At 36.5% G+C, this 13,438-nt stretch overlaps 1 protein-coding gene across 2 annotated transcripts; it reads left to right on the forward strand.

Annotated features, from left to right (window-relative positions):
- The first annotated feature begins 1,014 nt into the window (after positions 1–1,014).
- LOC104215964 (uncharacterized) lies at positions 1,015–10,811 on the forward strand. 2 transcript variants are annotated; one of them, XM_009765906.2, is made up of 13 exons: positions 1,015–1,520; positions 3,528–3,680; positions 3,797–4,009; positions 4,090–4,179; positions 4,355–4,471; positions 5,123–5,392; positions 5,987–6,143; positions 6,742–6,819; positions 7,454–7,554; positions 8,462–8,632; positions 8,948–9,022; positions 9,285–9,392; positions 10,360–10,811. In XM_009765906.2, exons 1-13 carry the CDS (start codon positions 1,134–1,136, stop codon positions 10,675–10,677), a joined length of 2,238 nt encoding a protein of 745 aa, XP_009764208.1. In that variant the 5' UTR covers positions 1,015–1,133; the 3' UTR covers positions 10,678–10,811. The 2 variants fall into 2 exon arrangements, with proteins under 2 accessions (XP_009764208.1, XP_009764209.1); XM_009765907.2 differs by having other exon boundaries at positions 10,363–10,811.
- The last annotated feature ends 2,627 nt before the right edge of the window (positions 10,812–13,438 follow it).

Here is a 13,438-nt window from a genome sequence, read left to right on the forward strand (position 1 = left end):
GATTATAATCATAAGATATCTTGATTTGAGCCAAACGGCTCTATAAAATTTATTGTCTGAAGCATATACAAGCTTGTAATTACAAATAAAATGAAAACTTAAAATTTAAAAATTCCGTATAAAAAAATATTTTTTAATAACAAAATTAAAAAGGAATCCCATGATATTTTTAGGAAAAACAACAACAAACAACATAGTGAAATCTCATAAATGAGGTCTGCGGAGGATAGTGAATACGCAAACCTTACTTATAAATGGGGTTTGAGTGCGGAGGATAGTGAATATGCAAACCTTACCCCTATCCGAGAGAATAGAGAAATTGTTTCCGGAAAACCCTCGGGTCAAGAAGATATTTTTAAGAAATGAACTAGCAAGAAAAAAAATGACATGCTAAGGGTTTCTTCCTTTTTATTTATGTTCTTTTACAAATTACATGGGGTGCAAATACTAGTATCTTGTTCTTGAATTCAATGATCGAGCAAAAAAAAAAAAAGAGAGAGTTCAAATACGTAAAACCTTCAAATATGCCAGTATTTGCGTTCTTTATTATGGTGGGTGGAAAAGTACATCAATTATTTGAAGGTGTTGGCAGCCATTAAAGGAGTGGTCTAGACCTTGCTATTTTCTTTATTTGACACGAGGGATATGCTTATCTTAATCATATCTACGAATGTCTCCTTTCACTAAATTAGCAGTTTATCCATTCAACAAAAAGGCTTGTCCCTTTCTTGTAAGTCGACCAAAACAAATTTATTTATAATTTAAACATTTTTAATATAATTTCCTCTCATTTATACTACTTTTTAATTAACAGTAAAAGAAAATTTTAATGTTACGTCCTCTTCAATCAATAAGAAACAATTACTTTGTCTTCTTCTTTAATTAACCAATTACAGCATGCTACGTCAATGTGTAATTAGTGAGCATGCTTAGCTTGTCGTCTGAAAGTTGACCACAAGGATTCCATTCCATATGTCTTAATCAAGTCCTGCTTCTTTCTATTATTATTGGTAGATGAGAAAATTGAAGGTTAATACTCTCTGTCTCCATTAATGCAGTACTACACTTTCTAGCTGCTTTATTAGATTCTGTTCACTTTCTCTGTTGAAGAATAATAGCATTCGCCGGAACATATGGCTGATGATTTTGCAACGTCGGTGGACATGGGGCTTCAGTTAGCTAAACGAATTTACTACGGTAAAAATCCGCCTAAGCCACTGGTAATGGAGAAAAAGTCATCTTTTACAGAGACTAATTACCTGCCGATGGGACCAATGATGTACGCTGTAATTAGGGACCCGTCGATGGTGGATAATCCTGATATTCCGAGCTATCAGCCGTACGTTCACGGTCGTTGTGATCCGCCGGCGTTGATTCCGCTCGACATGCAGGCGATTGGGATGGAGGTGGACTGTTATATGGACACTGCTTTTGTAACGGTCAACGGGAGTTGGCGCGTGCACTGTGTTGCTTCTAGCCGCTGCTGTGATTGTCGCTTCGCTGTACCAATGGGAGAGCAGGTTCTGTATCTTTTGTTTATTTGCAATTTGTCTGCTCTCTTCTGGAAATTGTTCCGTTTCTCTTCCACTATCTCTCACACAATCTTTTTTTTTTAATGGTTCTGTTTCTCTTCCTATGAACGTTGAACTTTTGAGTTTGAGTTTCGTATTCTATTACTGAAGTGTTATTTGAAGTCACTGATTGCGAGATATATGGATTTCTGTTTAATGTTTGATCAAACAAAAATTGAGTTTTTCCATACCCCACGGAATGAACTTGGTTCCATCGAAGAGCTCCGTTCTTTTTCTTTTCAAGGTAAAGAGAGTGATTCTACGAGTTTACCGATGGTTGAAAATTAAGTTCTATGCCCCTGACGGTATAAAAAATACTTATAATCAGTCACTTATTACCTTATCAAAGAATAAAAAGAAAGAAAAGATCACTCATAGTGTGTTTATTAACTTAAATCCGATTGAAAATGCACCAAGGAGGATAATTCTTCTTTCATGGAAGCTAGAGCATTTAAGGAATAAAATCTCTTCTCCGTCCTCTTTCCTTTCTTATGTTTTCGAATGCCTTACTAAGTTGGTCGGACAATCAATGATGCCATTCGTTCTAAAATTGCATTTTTTGGGGATTAACTCATACTCATAAGGCAATCTTACCCCTATTTCCCGCAATGGGACAATTTTTGGGTAATTTAGCTCCAACCCTTCTCCATTTTTGTCCCCAAAATGGGGATGAGTAGTGTTCCCTCGGGTACACTATTCATCTCCCCGTTACTATTCATTATTTTTATTTTATTTTATTATTTAATCTTTTAATTTATCTCTTTATATATATATCTAATTATGTTTATGTAATGTCTTTATAATATTAATTTTACACCTTAACTTTGGTGTATAATTTTTATAAATTAATTTTCGTACATTTATTATTTTTACGTAAAATTGTAAGTTAATTTATTATAAGTTATAATTGTACAAAAAATATATAATTATCTCAAAAAATGAATGGTGCAAATATAAAATATTAGATGTTGCTAAAATTGAAAGGTGTGAATATAAAATATTAGATCTTGCAATGATTTCACTTTTATTTGAATTATTAGTTAATCTATAATAATTGCTTATAAATTATATTATTTAAAATTTTATGGAATTGTTTTAATGAAAATTACAAATTAATAAAAATAAAAGATGGAATTTGTTTAATAGAAATTAAAAAATGAAATTGAAATGAAAGATAATAATATAATATAGAAGAGAGAAGAATATAAAAAAGTTTGGTGAAAAAATGGGAGAATGATTGGAGTAAGTTGTCCCCAAAATGGGAAAATTACCATTTTGGGAACAAAAAATGGGGTAAAGGTTGGAGATGCCTAAGGAAAACCAAACATACTGACACCAATTTTTGCCAAGCATTTCTCTTTAGCATGCATGTATACATCAATTAGAATGTTTTTAACGTCTGTAGTTACTTAAGAGTTTTTCTTGATGGAGATGACAATGTATTCTGAAGTAAATAAGACTATTTGGTTAGCTAAATGTGGTGCACATTTGTGAATTCCTCATTTTATCAAAATCAATTCTAGGCATTGCATAGAGAGAAAGAGTCGCAGAAAAATAAAACTATCGCATATGCCCCTAGTTTCTGAGGCTAATATAAGTCTTAAGTCTGCTGGAGAGGGGCGCAAGTTGTATAACCTCATTACCTGATGAATGAGACTACCATGAATAATTGGTAGGTGGCAACATCCAGCTGTGAAACTTTTACATCTCCATACCCTTACCTTCCCAATAGGCCAAATAATTGGTAGTGTCCTCCCAACTGATTTAACCTCTGTGCCACTTCCGCAGTTAACGACCTAGATGTATCATTCAAAACCGGACAAATATATGATATAAGCACTTCACTGTCTAGTTTAAGTTTTGATTATTCTATTACACACTGCTGTTTCACAGGAACTTCTTCTTGATTATGATGTTTGTTCTCTCGTTCTCAAAATAGAATCATTTCTCTGACAGGGTTCAGTTCTAGGTGTGGAAGTTGAAACACCATCAAGATCATATTCTACCCAATTGATTGCATCAAATGATACCAAAGATGCCAGTTTGGTAGCCAATGCTAAAGATGGGTTCTTATTAAAACGCCAGATATACACATTAAAGGTCCCTCAGGTGATTACCATCTCACACTACGAAATTGATTATCTCTGTCTTGCTTTGGCTTTCTTCTTCATTCCTGTTAAGTTTCAAGAAAGGGGCTATATTTGTCTACTTTTGGATCTTTCAAGGTTGCCGGAGGTTCTATTCTCTCCATTAAAGTCAGTTGGTCACAGAAATTACAGTATCAAGATGGTCAATTTTCCTTAAATATACCTTTCAGTTTCCCATGGTATGTCAATCCAGTTGCAAAGCTATTGTGTAAGAAAGAAAGGATTCAGTTGAACGTGAACTCTGGTATGGGGACAGAGATTTTATGCGAAAGTTCCAGTCATCCTTTAAAGGTAAACCGTTTTCAACCTATCTAGTCATGAATATAACAATTGATAATTTTTTTCTAACACCTTTTAGTTTTTCTTTCTAGGAAACAAGACGTCTGGCCGGTAATTTAGGATTTTTATATGAGAGGGAAGTTCGGGCATGGTCAATGAATGACTTCAATTTCTCGTACAAAGTAAGGGCACTTCCTTGGTTCACTTTTTTACTTCTTTCCTTGCCCTTGGTTTGAATGACAAGGGGTACTTGGACCTGCTTTGTGTACTATTTGTTTTTCATTAGTCATTTTGTTTTCTCTCCTTTATTTCGAAGAGCTTCATAAATCCTCATTAATACATGCATATTACCTTCAGGGCCCTTCAAGCGACATCCATGGGAGTGTGCTCCTGAACTCTCCATCTATGCTTGATTTTGATCAGAGAGAAATGTTTTGCGTCTGTCTTCACCCACCAACTGTCAATAGGAAGAAGGTTTGTTAGCCTTGTTATAACTTAATGTTTTGAATGTGAATCAATTTTTTATCAAAATGTAATTTTGACTTTGATCCCTGAATCCTAAAAATGTTATATTTTCGTCACACTGCATGTTCAACTAAGTGTTATTCTTGATTCTGCTGTACATATTAAGCTAAGATCCAGCCAAACCAGATCAAGCTTGCCAAATCAGAAAAATAGGTGAAAAAGGAAAGGATTTTGTTAACTCTTCGTCACTGTGGACTTTATCATTGGAAACTACAGTTCATAGGACATCTAAACTACCTTTTACATCTTGTCTCCTTTGGCATGTGGCAGAATACTTATGTAGATTTGCCTTCAAATTTGCAGCTTGAACTTAAAGCTCAAGCTCAACTCAGCCTCACCTCTTACTGTACATAGTATTAATTGTTTCTATTGTCATCTTGAATCTGTCTCTATTTACCTCTCTTTGCTAAGCGCTGTTGGAGTTTTGGACTATGATTCATGCACAATTTTGTTAGCTCTCTCTCTCTCTCTCTCTCTCTCTCTCTCTCTCTCTCTCTCTCTCTCTCTCTTTTAAATTGGAAAAAGTTTTATTATATTGAAAAGAAAAACTTTTACCAATCTGTTCTTGGGTACTTAATGGCCATATTGTTGATTTTGTAGGTTTTCCGGAAGGACGTGGTGTATATTGTTGATATAAGTGCAAGCATGCAAGGAAAGCCTCTTGAGAATGTTAAAGCTGCACTACTGGCTGCCCTCTCTAATCTCAATCCAGCGGATACTTTTAACATCATAGCTTTCAATGGGAAAAGCTTATTGTTCTCATCATCCATGGTGCCATCGGGGAAGGAGTCAATCGGAAAAGCAATTCAGTGGATTGATCAAAATATTGTAGCTGATGGAAGTACTGTCATTGCCCTGCCGCTAAACCAGGTGATTATGACATTCTGGTCAAGATGGCAAATCTACTTATTGGCTCTTTCCTTTAGATATTATATATTCAGGCTAAGTAGTGTGACTTTCATTTACTATGAACTGGCATGATAATACCTATTATTTTCTAGAGAAGACTACTGCACGGAAAGCGCAATTAAGCAGAACTTCTATTTGCGTCCTAGTTGGCTCAGTTACAGATCTTGTAGTTTTTTGGGGGGTTAGTTTGATTCTGACTATGTGTAGAGGATATGCATGTACTGGGAGGACGAAATAATTGAACAAAAAGCTCATGTGGATGATGCATCCTAAATTGACTCATGATGTGTTCAATTTGATAGAGAGGATTTTAAGGTCATTTGTTAATACTCAATTGATGCAGCGGCTTAGAATAGGACGGTTGCTACTAGCTCTAACTGTTTGATCCTTGTATCCCTTTTATTTACCAAGTTAATTGTCCCAAATTTTATCGCACCACACATGTAATATTATGATGGGATTTACTTGATCAAAAGATGTGGAATTATGTTGATTTCACATTTTTTTGGCACATTTTAGTCTCATAATTTCTCCTTGTAAACTCCTTCAAGTCAGGCAATAGAGATGCTATCAAAAAATGGTGATTCAATTCCTCTTGTTTTTTTAATCACTGATGGGTCTGTTGGAGATGAAAGAGAAATTTGTGAAACCTTGAGGGGACAGTTGATGAAGAGAGGCTTGAAAGCTCCACGAATTTCGACCTTTGGCATTGGTGGGTTTGTGTTTCTTTCACATCTCTAAATTACTTTCTACCCCTGCTTCAATAGCGATTCTCAATGTGCTTAATTATACATCAGTTAGGTCTAGACTAGTTCATCATTTTGTCTCTGAATAACCATGTAGTTGAGACAGAAACTGAATTGCAATCACGCTGAATTTTAAATAAGAGAAGCATATATAAAAGCTTAAGAGGGAGTTCCCTTCAAGTCATATCAATATGGGAACTTTTTCTTTAAAAAAAAATACCAGAATGAGAGAAACTAGTACACATAGTTCCTCTAGACAAGTCTTAAAGTGTATGTTAACTATCCATGTCTTTAAGAATATTGCATATAATCCATGTCTAAGATTATCGAGTTTCACGTCATGCTGTGTCCGTTGACAGCAATGTAGATCATGTTAAATTTTCTTATTGCCTTATCTTATGTCTTTTTATTGTCATACAAGAATTTGTGTTGCTTTACTTGCTGTGTGCTTATTTATGTCCCTTTGTTGTTCTCATCCTGTCATCTGCAGCAGCTAGCTTATTTTTCTCGATAAGTGAGCTTAAGTAGTTCTGTTTCTCAAACTTTTTTTCAATGCACTCTCAGGTTTATACTGTAATCACTACTTCTTGCAAATGCTTGCTCAGATGGGGGGAGGTTACTATGATGCTGCATATGATGTAGGTGCGTTCAATTCTACAATGTCGCATCTTTAGTATTTCTGTTTACTTTCTCAGGGCAATAATTTGTGCATTTAACCAACAGATTTTATTTTATGCTCGAGTTGCAACGACTAACTTGTTGAACCTCGTCAAGGCTTACTAAGTAATTGCAGAAAAGCCATTCATGGACTCTAATTACATTTGAAGTTTCCTTCTGTTTAGGATAAACTTAAACAGAAGCTAATATTTTGGCAAAAATATATGCCAAGACTGCTATTGTCGATAAATAACATAGCCAAAATGTTGAAATATCAAAAGCAGCTTTACATGTCATGAAGATCAGCTTTAAATATAATGGAAAAATAGAAGATAAAATCTGTAGCTTCTTTCTTCACTAATCACATCTTTAGGTGTCTCAACGTGTCGATGGAGTGAGTATCCTCCTTATATTCCGGTCTTAGAAAGATGTCCTGGAGTTTTTTTTTTTTTAAAAAAAAAAGAAGAAAAAAAGAAAGAAAGATGTTCTGGAACTGTTACGTGTTATCACCCTCAGCCCAAAAGGTTCTTACAATTGCCTTTTATTTAATACAACATGATTCGATGTACTTGAATTGTGACTAATGATTTTAGTTCTTCACATCAATTTACATGATCAGACTCAATCAGTTCTCGGCTGGAAAGACTATTTAACAGCACATCATCAGTCATTCTTGCGGACCTGAGAATCGATGCCTTGGAAAATCTTGATTCATTTGAGGTATATAAACAACTACATTTTCTTTATAACCTGAGGGGATAGAAGAATATCCAAAGGGTAAATAGTTAATTTTGCCCCATTGCTGCTTTCAAAGTATCACTCTGATAAAATTTCCACTATAGAATACACTGCTTAATTTTATTTTATTTTATTTTTTAACCATATTATGGTCCTTATGGTATAAAGCGTAGAATTCAATAAAAAGCACAACTTTTCTCTTTTCTGCTATGCAGTTCTTTTGGTTATTCTATGAATTCTTGAATATATGCTTTTCTAAGCCGAGGGTCTATTGGAAACAGCCTCTCTATCCTCACAAGGTAGGGGTAAGGTCTGCGTACACACTACCCTCCCCAGACCCCACGGTGTGGGATATTACTGGGTATGTTGTTGTTGTATGAATTCTTGAATATGTAACTTCTTTCAGGCATAAAGATTACTGGAAGCTTAAAAGAAATCTTGTCTAAAAATGTGATTTCTGTATGACCTGAACTTAGCCTCAGGTGGTATAGGCTGGTACTTCTATAGAAGAGAGTCAGGATCACTCAGCTTTCCTCATTCCTAAAAACCTCTGTGCCCCCCCCCCCCCCCCCACAAATCTTGTCTAAAAATGTGATTTCTGTATGTCCTGAACTTAGCCTCAGGTGGTATAGGCTGGTACTTCTATAGAAGAGAGTCAGGATCGACTCAGCTTTTCTCATTCCTAAAAACCTCTGTGCCACCAACCACCCCCCCCCCCCCCAAAAAAAATCCCAAACCACCACCAAAGAAAAAAATAAAAAAGGATCATTAGTTCTTTTTGGTTAATGTTCTTGTAGGAAATTTAACTTAATCAGCGGCATCATAAGTGCCCTTATTTCTATTTACTCTGCCACCTATCTGACAGTTCTAACCACTGTCCTTTTTGCAGCTATATCCATGTTATCTTCCAGACCTGTTGTCTTCAAGACCACTGATTGTATCTGGCAGATTATTCGGGAACTGTCCTGACTCTGTTAAAGTCAGCGGCACTTTAGCAGATTCGAGCAATTTCGTGGTCGATGTCAAAGTACAAAAAGCAAAGGATTTTCCTTTGGAAAGGGTAAGGTCTTCCGTCTTGAATTCCTTACTGTAAATGCTAATTTGCTTTACCTATGAAGAGGAGGAACTCATAAGAAAAAGTAATTTGTATATGTGGTAGTTTAGCTTTTCCTGGATTTCGTTCTTTCATGCATTCTCTATGAGAACAGGCTTGTTCTATAAACCATCTAGCTTTTTATTCCCTATATTTAATCGAACAGATATTACATTTGTATTTTTGTTGTGTCTGCATGCTTACATGAACCTTGCTGGAACTGCAGAAAGATGCAATCTTCCACCATTTAAAGTTTGAACTTATGCGTGTTTCTTTACACAGGTTTTTGCAAGGAGACAAATCAAAATACTAACTGCCAATGCCTGGTGTTCCGGAAGCAAGCAACTGGAGGAGAAGGTCTGTCTAATGAATCTTGAGTTCTTATACTGTTGCATATAAATAAGTTTGATAAATGATCACATGTTCACTGCAAATCCTTGCAACTTTTAAGAACTTAATATTCGTGTTTTGGACCTATAGGTCAATCCTTAGCAGCTCGTGCGTATTTCTTTATTCTTTTGGTGCTTTTGATCCTATTTATGCAACATCTTTGTGTGAAAATCACTATTACTTTTTCTTTATGGTATTATGCTCACTTAAACTATATTTCTGCTTCTAGGTTGTGAAAATGAGCTTGCAAACAGGAGTGCCTTCGGAGTATACCAACTTGATTTTGGTTGAAAATAAAAAGGAGAGGCAGACCTCTAAATTAGAGGTAGCAGATGAGGTATGCTTTGGTTTGACCGGTCTGTCAAGGTCTAATTTGACTTTTGTTTGATTTAAAGCTCAGGGGTGGCTCAAGAGTAGGCTAGTAAAGCATTTGCTTTAGACCCCCTAAATTTTGGGGCCCCAAAAATATATTTAATTGTGGATTTACTATCTTATTTTCACTTAGACAATATTGAAGTTTATAGAAAAACGAAAAAGAAAATACAAATTTCTTATAAAAATGGAAAGAAAGACTATCTGTTTTTTAACAATAGAAATATTTTAGAACTTTGAATTAAGATACTCAAATCTTCATATTGATAAATAACATTTTTTACAATAAAATTCAAAGTAACGAATTATAAATAAGTGGCTAACATCTTATTAATTTGAATTTTCTTACCAATGTGAATATTAATATTATATTTTATAAGATAACTATACTATAGACAAAAAAAAAAAAAGGAAACCAATATAATATTAATACTATATTTTACAAGATAACTATACTATAGACCAAAAAAAATAAAATATTATGGCCCCTTATTAAAATTTGGCTTTAGGCCACGAGTTTTATTGCGACGCCTTTATTAAAACTCTTTAAGATTTGAAAATGATCTGATTCGTATATCATTTTGACCAGTATAAGGTAATTATAACTGGACATATACTTCTGTACATGTAAACTAGCTTTCTTGTGTTTTTTGTATGTCCATGATTATCAAAATCTTCTAAACTGCAATAATGCATTAAGTTACTTAAGGAATCTGTTAATGAAAATTAAGCCTCTCGCTTTAATTGATGAGACCACAATTTTGTGGTAGAGATTAGATTTATGGAGTAAACATCTATAATACAATACTCCTAGTTTGCTCGATCGAGGAGATATAGTGATAAGTGCGAAACAGACATCCGACCCCTAGATCTTCCCCCAATTCTTTAGCCTTCAAATGCTGATTTGTTCCTGAACTTTTCATGATATGCAGAAGACCTCTGACTTGAATGTCAAGAAAATCATATACCTTCGAGCGCTAGGTTTTGGTTTCGGCAACTTGAAGGCTACAATGAACAATCTTCCTGTGGAAGCAGCAGAACCCAAATTGCATGAAACTTCAGAAATGGTATTTGCAGCTGCTTCAAGCTTATGCGGCAAACTATGTGACTGTTGTTGTTGCATGTGTTTCATACAGTTCTGTTCTCGGGTTAACGATCAATGTGCTGTTACTTTAGCACAACTTTGTACAACACTTGCTTGTTTTGAGTGTTTTAGTTTTTGTTGTGAAGTCTGTGGAGAATGCGGCTAATGGCAGCAACTACATAACCAGATCAGGTGTACCAGATATGTTGTTGGATCGTCATTTCTTATATGTATATAGTTGTAATAAGATACTTGAAGAAATAAAATATAGAAGCTGAGAGTGTAAATTTACAACTTCAAGTTGCGAGTCGACTGCTGCAAGAGTGGTCACTTAACTAGTCATTTTTTGTCTTATATTGACGTATTATCTTTGTCATTTTTCGTGTATAATCTTTAAAGTGAACGAGAGCCTTGAGCAACAGGAACATTATCTCCATGTGATCAATAGGTCACGGGATTGAGTTGTGAAATTAGTCATGATGCTTGTGTCTGCCTATATGAAATTCCCCTGAGGTGTCAGGATGCTTCGTGCACTGGCCTACCCTTTTTTATAATCTTTTTCAATTGATGAGTCGATTACATGTAAGGATTAAATTATAAGGTTCGTGATGTTATTGAATGGCGAAATAATGTTCTTCCAAGTCTAAAATAAATTTAACATGTGTTGTACTCTTTTATAGAAAATCACGTAAGGTCCATATATTACAAAACGTTGTATAAATTTTTGAACTATTGTTCGATTAAGTTTTTCATCCATCTATCATACTATTGAAAGCAGTAGGGCTTGAATGGTAGTGTCTGTTTACCCTAAAATTCGAGTAACAATCTTATATAGTGATTTTAAAGATATGTGATTTAATCCAATACTTATTGACAAACAAAGAATTAAATAGATAAGTTGGAGAATGAAATAAGTCAAATCAGTGCACAAGCTAAATCTCGACCTCGACCTATGACAGTCTCGAGGTGGGATAGTAAGAACAACGAATTATAAGGCGACTCTGATGAACAATAAGCAAAAAAGGTGATGAACATATATTTCTTATCAATGAACCATCCGTTACAAATGAATGAGCTCCCCTTTATATAATAGGCGAGTCCTAAATAAGATACACTTCTAATTACAGTAGGAAATCATATTGGACAGCTGTCTAATCGCCAAGGAACAATCCGTTCCGAATTTACGTCGTGATCTTCGGGCCGTTGCGGGTATCTCGCTCTTTCTGTTACTAAATCATAACGGTATTATCTCGAAGTAGGCCTTCTTCCGACCTCGGCAAATGATATCGACCTCGACCTCAATATTGGAAAGGAGCTTTGACCCCGAGCTCGGCGTCCTGGCCTCCCGACGTGGTATCACTTTTTCCATCGAAGAGCGAAATCGGGTAGCACCGATTTCCACCGTATACAGATAGTCCCCTCGTTTTTTAGAATAAAATGACAAGAAACGACTTGAACCTCGATTTTCTGGAGGCCATGATGATGATGTCATTCCCATGACGTAAGCTCTCGGGGTGACCGAAACGTCCCATCAGTTCGTTTCCCCAAAACATTAAATGTTTGCCAGTAGCGGTCGGCCACTAGCGCTGCCGAACCGTCACCGTGCGCCTTAAATACAGGGTTTCTATTTGAATCAAAGACTTTGCTTCCACCTTCAAATTTTCTTGATCTCTTCCTTTCTTCATCTCTTCTCTTTCACTACCTGTTGATCCACCCCTTTTAGCACAAAAAAATATCAGACTCCACTTCTTTCCGCTTCCTCCAACCTGAACCAATGGCGAAAACCTCCAAAATTGTTCCTCAAAAGGAGAAAGCTTCCTCCTCTTATTCCCGACCGGCCGACGATAAAATGTCGACCCTTCACGAGATTTTTCCCGGCCCTTGTGTTACAAAGAACGATTTCAAAATCAAGAATTTCCCATCCAACCCCGGCCGATGTGAGCACGTGTCGAGATATATTTGCTCGATAACGGAGAAACACCTCGAGGCTATAAAGAGGGATTGTGGTTGGGGGTACGAGGTCGTGGTACAGATCCCCGCTCCCGAGGAGAGTATCACCACTTATGTGGAGGGGTTCCTAAGTGTCTACACTTACCCTTTCACACTGGGTCCCATCAATCCAGTCATCATTGATTTCTGCAAGAGGTAATAGGTCACCCTCGGCCATATTCACCCCTCGGTCTGGCGCATAGTGATCATGCTCTATTTTTTTTCCAGCAAGGCCGAGGGGTTGGAGTTCACCCTCAACCATCTCATTCGATTATATCGACCTCAGCTTTTCCGAGGGTTGATCAAGCTCCAACACTGGTCGACCAAGGTCTTTTTTGCTAGCAATGACGAAGATAAATATCAGGGTTGGATTTGCCGATTCATGCGAGTGAGGACCTGCGACATCATCCCAGAGGAGAAAATGCCGTTCCCAGAGAAGTGGAACCCCGAACGTAAGTGAAGTTTTTACCCATTAGTCTTCGTACTCCGTTTTTGCATTATGTGATGCCTTCATTTATTTCACAGCGGTTGCTTGGATGCCTCATGCAGTCACCGACCTCGAAGACTGGGTTCAGAAACTAGCCTTGACCTCCTCTTATGCCGAGCGCCGCTGGCATGACTTGGCGAGGGGCAGATGGGAAGCCAAACATCATGGTAAGTTCATCTTGCAAGATTTTGATGCTTTCCTCTTTATCGGAGATGCCTCTTTACTCATACTTGATTTTCCTTCATGCAGGCATTGGAGATATCTCTGAAATGAGGCCGGCCCCGCCTGAGGAAGAGATCGCGTCTCCGATTTCGAAATCGAAGAAAGATAATAAGAGGAAAATGGTCTCGAAGCCCGAGGACCCCTAAGATAAAAAGGCTCGAGCTCGAAGACGCAGGAGAAATCTCATTCCTGTGGATATAGAATCGGTCCACCAGCTGGATGAAGAATA

Source organism: Nicotiana sylvestris, chromosome 3 (genome assembly GCF_000393655.2).
Source record: "Nicotiana sylvestris chromosome 3, ASM39365v2, whole genome shotgun sequence".
In the NCBI taxonomy this organism is placed as follows: Eukaryota; Viridiplantae; Streptophyta; class Magnoliopsida; order Solanales; family Solanaceae; genus Nicotiana; species Nicotiana sylvestris.